This window comes from Ceratotherium simum, chromosome 16, assembly GCF_057802395.1.
Source record: "Ceratotherium simum simum isolate JZ-2026a chromosome 16, ASM5780239v1, whole genome shotgun sequence".
NCBI classification, from domain to species: Eukaryota; Metazoa; Chordata; class Mammalia; order Perissodactyla; family Rhinocerotidae; genus Ceratotherium; species Ceratotherium simum.
In genome coordinates, this window is record NC_141915.1 from 56,690,717 (window position 1) to 56,697,817 (window position 7,101).

The 7,101-nt window shown below is 62.5% G+C and overlaps 1 protein-coding gene across 1 annotated transcript; it reads right to left on the reverse strand.

Annotated features, from left to right (window-relative positions):
• Positions 1-1,322: 1,322 nt before the first annotated feature.
• Positions 1,323-5,965, reverse strand: FOXJ1 (forkhead box J1). The gene is made up of 3 exons (XM_004432796.3): positions 5,783-5,965; positions 4,553-5,219; positions 1,323-2,798 (listed from the first exon to the last, which is right to left on the reverse strand). Exons 2-3 carry the CDS (start codon positions 5,048-5,050, stop codon positions 2,031-2,033), a joined length of 1,266 nt encoding a protein of 421 aa, XP_004432853.1. The 5' UTR covers positions 5,051-5,219; positions 5,783-5,965; the 3' UTR covers positions 1,323-2,030.
• Between the last annotated feature and the right edge of the window lie 1,136 nt (positions 5,966-7,101).

Genomic DNA, 7,101 nt, shown 5'->3' on the forward strand with positions numbered 1-7,101 from the left:
TGCTGGCCCAGCAGTGTGTGTGCCCTTCTGAAATATTTGGAATAATTAGCAAGTGAAAGCAGCAAGTTAGCACAGGGAATGCCAGGTTGGCCTAGAGCCAACCGTGAACGAAGGAAAGAAAGGGGCTTTGGGAGAAAGGAGTCCATGGAGGCTGGGTGGGACTATGCGGGACAGTGGCCGTTTGTGCCTATGTGTGCCGGTGTGTGTGTGTGTGTGTGTGTGTGTGTGTGTGTGTATGCGCTGGGGGGAGGGGCTGTGCCCCACCAGGGTGTGCTTGTGGGGCTCTGTGGGGGCTGGGTGGAGAGGTCGGTTCCTGGCCAAGCTAGGGTGAGGGGATTGAAAGGTGATGTTGAGTGTCACCCAAACACACATTTCCTGTGCCTCAGTTTCCCCAACAGAACTCTGGTAGGCTGGTCCTTCACAGAGAACACCTGCCGGTGTGAGTGGGGAAGTAGGGTCTGGTCACCCCAACTTCCCTGATGGCCTTCCTCCTCCTCAAGCCTGCATTGGCGGGAAGGCACCAGGCTGGGTGAACACACACCAGGGTGGCAAGTGGGGCCGCTGGGACTGGGGCCACCTGACCTCACACCCTGTCCCTCCAGGAGAGGACCGAGGGAGGGAGGTGCTGGAGACAGGCCCAGGCCTGGGACCGCAGATGGCAGGCGAGCCTGGGCAGGCCCTCACAGTGGGGGACTGAGCAGAGCAGCTTGGCCTTCATGAGTCCCCAGGAGGGCACTGTGCCTCCTTTGCCTCCCACTCCCCGGGGCTGTGGGTGCGGTTCTCCCCATCGTGCAGGTGGAGGTGCTGAGGCTCAGGCAGCAGCGGACCCCCGAAGGCTGCCTCTTGACCCCTTTCTCCCTGGGGACACAGAGGTCGTGGGGAGTTCATCACGGGGCACTCTGCAGGCCTTCAGTGCCCCCCATCTTCCTCTCAGCCGTTCCCCTCTCAGGCAGCGAAGAGAAGCTCCTGGTCCAAAACTGACACTCGCCCTTTCCCCCAAAATGTTGCAAGTAGATCCATTTTCAGATTTTTAAAAATTTTATTTTTAAAAATTTTTTATTGTAAATAACTTTCCATGAAAAAGGTTAAATTGCCCCATGGGGCAGGAGGGTGGATGTGGGACGCAGCCTGGGGGCTCAAGGTGGAGCAAGACATTCCCCCCACAACAAGTACAGGCAGGAGTGCAGGGCGGTCCCCCCACCTGGTCCCGTGGTTCTAGCAAGCTCAGTGTTCCTCGTTAAGACTCAGCTACAGCTACACTCACATTAGTCTGTCTGTCCCCCTCCCCTCTGCAGCTTGGCTGCCCCTGCCCCCAACCCCCCAGAACCCCAACTCCTCGCTGCTCTCAGCCTCAAGTCGGGCTCAGAGATTAGGGGTTTACATCCTCTGCCCACCTCTAGGGAAGGGGCCAAGAGAAGACCCCAAAAGCCTCAGAAAATCTTGCCCACCCAGGCACCCTAACCTCTGTTCTGTCTCCTCTCTGCCCCCCTCCCCCTCAGCTCCTCCCCATCTACTGCCGGCCCCAGCCCCAGGGAGGCTTTGCCGGGAGAGGCCTCCAGGGGCTTAATTTGCAGTCATCTAATTAGCATTTGTTGTACCTGGGAACTTTCTCTGGATAGAGACCTGGGGAGGAAAGCGGGAGAGGGAGAAGCATTGAAGCCGCGGTGCTCTGGGGCGGGCCCTGTATTGTTGCTCCCCAGCTTGGCCAGGGCCCCTCCAGGCTGCGGCTTTCACAGTGCAGGGGCCTTAGCTGGCTCCTGGGGCAGGGAAGATGAGGGTCAATGAAACACTGTGTGTATTAGGGGGCTGGGGAGGGGAGGCAGCAATTCAGGTCCTGGGCCTCAGTTCTCAGCCTCCTGGGCTAGAATCTGAGGGTAGCCCGGGCTAGGGTCCATGTGGCCTCATAGGGCCAGCCTCAGGAGACCTGGCCCAGCCCCTGCCTGGGCAGTAGGGTGTCCATGAGCCTGTGTTGGGGGGCAGTCAGGGCCCTGACTTGGGGGCTGTCCAGAGGTGGGGCGGGGCCTGGCCTCTTACAAGAAGACACCCACGCTGGCCCAGTCTTGCAGGTCAGCAGCCAGGGTGGCATCCCCGGCCTCAAAGAGGGGCTCCGGGGGCAGGCAGCCACTGCCATTCTCGTCCCAGGGGTGTTGCAGGAAGGACGTGGCCAGGAAGGTCTCGTCGAAATCCAGGCTGTCGGCAGCCTGATCCACTGGAGGCCCCCAGGTAGTGGGGCAGTCGATGTGTCGGCCGTGGACAGTGAGGTCCACGTCCCCGTGTGAGGCGGGGCTCAGCGGCGGGCTCAGCTCCAGGGTCTCCAGCGTGCCCAGCTCCCCGCCCAGAGTGCCAGCGTCGAAGATGGCCTCCCAGTCAAAGTTGCCTTTCAGGGGTTCCAGCTCGCCCTGCTCCTCCTGGGTCAGCAGCAGGGTGCTGGGGGGCCGTGGCACCTTGGCCACCCGCTTGGGCAGCGGCTGTTTGCGCTTATGCCCCAGCCTGCCCTCGCCTGCCCCCCAGCCCGCCTCCCCAGTGGCCTCCTCGAACTCCCGCAGCAGCTGCTGGGCCTCAGTGTTCACGGTCAGCGGCCCAGCCCACGGCGTGGCGCTGGGCTCCTGCACGGCCTGGCGGGCGAAGGCAGGGTGGATGTGGACCGGGGGCAGCCGCCGCTTCTTGAAGGCCCCGCTCAGCAGCCGCTCAGCGTACTGGGGGTCGATGCGCCAGAAGCCCCCCTTGCCCGGCTCATCCTTCTCCCGGGGCACTTTGATGAAGCACTTGTTCAGGGACAGGTTGTGGCGGATGGAATTCTGGGCACAGGGAGAGATGAGAGAAAGAGGTCGGCTGGATTAGCGGGAGGGGTCACGATGGTGGCTCCCAGTGCTCCTGCACGTCCCCCCGCCATCTTCTCTCCAATGGAGGAGGGGGGACAGAGGTGCTGCGCTAACCAGGCAGCTCTGGGATACCAGCCACAGGGCGCCAGGAGCCAGGAGTGCTGTCGGGGGCTTTTGTTCCCTGTTGCCGGGATATCTGCCTGCTCAGTCATCTGAGCCCTGAGCCGCAGGGTGGCTCTCAGTGCCACCCCGTCCCGCCCTCCCTCCCTTACTCTGCCGCTTGCGGCCTCTGGCCAAAGGCCTCAGCTCCCCCAGGGCCTGGACAGCCATCGCCCTCCGCCTGGGCCTGGCTGGCCCTCTCTGTGAAGTGAGTGAGTGGGTCGGGGGTGGGGTGGGGCTGGACAACCAACTGAGGGTGTGAGGGTGTGTGTGCCTGCGAGTGTGTGTAGGGATGAAGTGTGGGGGGATCTGATGACTTTCTTTGTTTGTTGAGCCAGCTGCTGACCTGGGCCCTCACCCCCCGCGGCCCCCTCCACCCCACCCCAGGCTGTGAGGTCTCAGTTGATTATTACCCAGCCAAGAGCATAGTGCTCATTCCTGGGGCTCATTTCTCGCAGCCTGAGCTTCACAGGCTTGGGGTAGGTCTCTGCTTTCTCACTGAGGCTGCAAACAGCACTGCCCCAGGGTCAGGGCCCAAAAAACGTGGAATAGCTTGGGACTGTTGTCCTGCGGCCTAGCCCCTGTGGGTGCCCCAGGGAAGAGCTGGGCATCCTCAGGGCGTCTGTCCTCAACTAGCCCCTGATCCTGATGGTTGAAGACTCTCAGAACAATGCCTGCCCAGCCTCAAATCACTATCCTGCCTTGTTCATTTCTAGCTGTGTAGTCGTATCCAAACCATGCTGGGGGACAGGGGTCTTGGGCCTGGACAGCAGGACAGGTGGGTGGGTAGTGTGCCCTGGCAAGGCTGGGATGTTTACACGGCGGCCTGGGCCCCTTGGCTGCTCTGTGCCAGGTTCCAGAGACTTGGAACATGAAGCCAGTGCGGGAGGCAGAGCCCCTGTGGTAAGCACCTGGCTCAGGTAATTGTCCCCCCAGGGAGGCTGACTGAGAAGAGGGGGAGGAGTGGAGGCAGGAAACTGGGGAGGGGTTGGGGTGGGGGGCAGGGACAGCAGCTTTAGGAAGGCCCCATAGCCCCTCCAATAGGACACAGCTGGCCTTCACACCCCACAGCACTCCCCCTCCCCCACCAGCAGACTGCAGCAAGGCAGGATGCAGAGCCTGGCAGGGGGCGATGCTCCAGCTTCCGCTTCTGAGTCGGCCCTGACTAACTGTCCTTGGGCGGGGCAGTGTCTAGGAATTCTAGGACTTGGAACAAAAATGTGTCCCTCAGTCCATCATCCTCCCCTAGGGGCTGTGTTCACGCATAGTCTGGCCCTGGGCTTTGGGCTGGGCCTGCTGGATGCGTGACAAGTGCTTTCCCCTTGAACCTCAGCATTCACACCCCTAAAGCCCTCTGAACATCCTCCCTGTCCCTCTCTGAAGTCAAAGGTGGAGGCAGCTCAAGCACTGGGCTCCCTCGAGGTCTTTCCTCGACGGCCTTCCTCCCTCGGGGCCCTGGCTGCACCATGCCTACTTGGCCTGCGGATCTGGGACATGAGTTCAGTCCCCGCGGGTGTGGGGACCTAGGGAGGGCACGGGGAGGGAACGGCTGCCACCTGTACCTCCCCTACCTGCCAGGTGGGATCAGCGTGGCGGAAGTAGCAGAAGTTGTCCGTGATCCACTTGTAGATGGCCGACAGGGTGATCTTGGTGGCCTTGCTGGCCTGCATGGCCATGCAGATAAGCGTGGCATAAGAGTAGGGCGGCTTCACATGTGGGTTAGTGGCGTAGTCTACGTCATCGGGGGGCGGGGCCTGCAGCCCCGGGGGCGCGCTCCGAGACGTGCACGACGACGTGGGCTTGCCCGGCGTGTGCGGCTGCCCCAGGCAGGCGGGGTCGGCCGCCAGAGGCGAACCTGGCGCCGCCGAGCCTGGCACCTGGTGGTAGCCATGGGGGTCGGTGCCCCCCGGGGGCAGGGCGGGGGCCTTGGCGTTGAGAATGGAGAATTCCTGCAGCCACTGCAGGCTGGTCAGGCTGTCGTCCAGGGCGTCGGGCTCCTCCAGGCCGCCCTCCGACCCGGCCTCCTCCGCCACCCCTGCTCCTGAGAGACGTAACCAGCTCTCCGCCATGTCTGTGGGGGCTCTTCAAGGGGGCGGTCAACATCCACGGACTAAGCCAAGGGTGGCCCGCCGCGTTCTCCGGCCCGCTGACTCCCGCGGCTCCGGTTACACAGCCTCCTGGACGCGCACTTCCATCTTGCGACCTGGGGGTCGCCTCCTCCGAATACGAATGTGGTGCCTGCGGGGACCGCAACGGGGGCTGAGCACCCTTCCCCCGCCCCCGAGGGGAGAGTGTGTGCGAGGGGGGAGGCTCCTCTAAAATCGTCCCCGCAAGCTGGAGAGGATCTTTTAGTGCCAAGGTCTGGGAAACAGAAGTAGTGCCCGACCCTCACAAGGTCCGTCTCGCTCTTCTTTTCCTCTTCGAGATTTCAGAGGAGACTTTATTAGCCAAATGAGGAAAGAGGTAGGGGCATCCGAGGCTATCCCCTTCTTCCCAAGAGCGGGAAATCAGACCCCCCCCCTTCCTGCAACAAGTGGAAGTGAGGCGAGGGAGCCCGGGAGGGCAGTACGACGGGGCAGGGGGCCTGGGGAGGTCGTCTGATCTTTGAAAAGGGATGTTAGGATGGGGGATCACGGGAAGGAAGGGAACAGGACAGAGTTACGGGGGGCGGGAAGTGAGTGTCCCCCAAACTCCTCAGATGTCAGTCCCCCGGCCCACCACTTCCTTCAGGAACAGATGGGAGAGCGGGCTGGTACCAACGCTCTCCCTTCCCGCGTCCCGCAGCCCTTTCCGTCCCTTACCTGGCTCAGAGCGCAACCTGGGCCAAAGGAAGGTTCTGGAAGAAGTTCCTCCCACCCCCTGCGGCTCTCTGCCTCCAGCTCGAGGGCCCGCTAGTGCCCCTCGTCGCCCCCCGAACCGGACGGCGCCTCTCTGAGCGACAGCAGCCCCAGGACCGGCATTAAGTAGCCGCTCCGAAGGCTTCTCCTGCTGCTATGGCGACGCTCCGCCCCCATAAACAGCTTCCGCTGCTGCCATTGGTCAGCACGTCTCCAAGGAGACCGCGGGCTCTTGCCACTCTCTCTGGCGGTAACTCTCTTCGAACTCCCTCCTTCTGCCGGCCTCTCCCGCGCCACCCAGGGCCCTACCCGCCACCGAGTCCCGGCTCCGCGCATTCCCGCCCGAGGGCCCCGCGCAGGGCTCGGAGAAGCGCGCGGTCCGGCGCCTCCGCCAGAGGCCCCGGGCACCCGACGAGCCGTTCGCCCGGGAACCGCTCTCGCGCCCCGCCCCCTTCCCATCTGGGCTGCCTCGAGGTGCTGGCGGCTCCTGGGACGCGGCCCAGGGCGTGGGGGCCAAGGCTGGGAGCAGGCGCAGGCTCGGGAACCGTATGCTTGGGGGTTTCCTTTCCTCTCCTCTGGGCTGCGTGTGGCACTTCCTCACGTTTCTGCAGCCTTTCTCTCTCTCCCGACCCAGAGTGTGCTCTCTGGTGCCAGCAGGCAGGTATGACTCTCCGATGCCACCTGCCGCTCAGATCCGCAGAAATGGCTGCACTGACGGCAGACACACCAAGGCGGGTAGGGTAATCCGGTGTTTCCCGGTAAGCGGCTTCCTCTCCACCTCTGTCCTCACGAAGGTTCCCGGAAGCTGACATTCCAGAGGCTTCTGCAGAAGTGCTCTTTCTCCTTTCCAGATAGCTGAGGTAGCAGAGCCCATGGGTAAAACTGACCAAATTCTCCTAGTGGGGCCATTTGCCCCATTAATTTCACCAACTTTTAAGTGACAGGGACTAAGGCTAGAGGGACACGGGGGACTGTGGCCCTTCCTCCTCCCTTCCCCTGGCCTCACTCCTGCCACCAGCTTTCCTGCTCTTCAATTATTGAGGAGCTGCAGTGTTGGAAGTTCTCCGGTTTAAGGGTGAGGGTGGGGGTGAGAGCTCCATACTCAGGCCTCTGCCCAGGAGCAGGGGAGCTGGGGGTGGGAAGCTTGTGCCCAGGGGATGGCACATCAGCTTCTGCCCAGGAGCATGTCTTGCCCTACCCCTTGCCCTCTCCCATTCCTCCACCTCCAGATTCTCCTGAGGAAAAATATTAAAGAATGCCGGAGAAAGTCAGACAGAAACTTT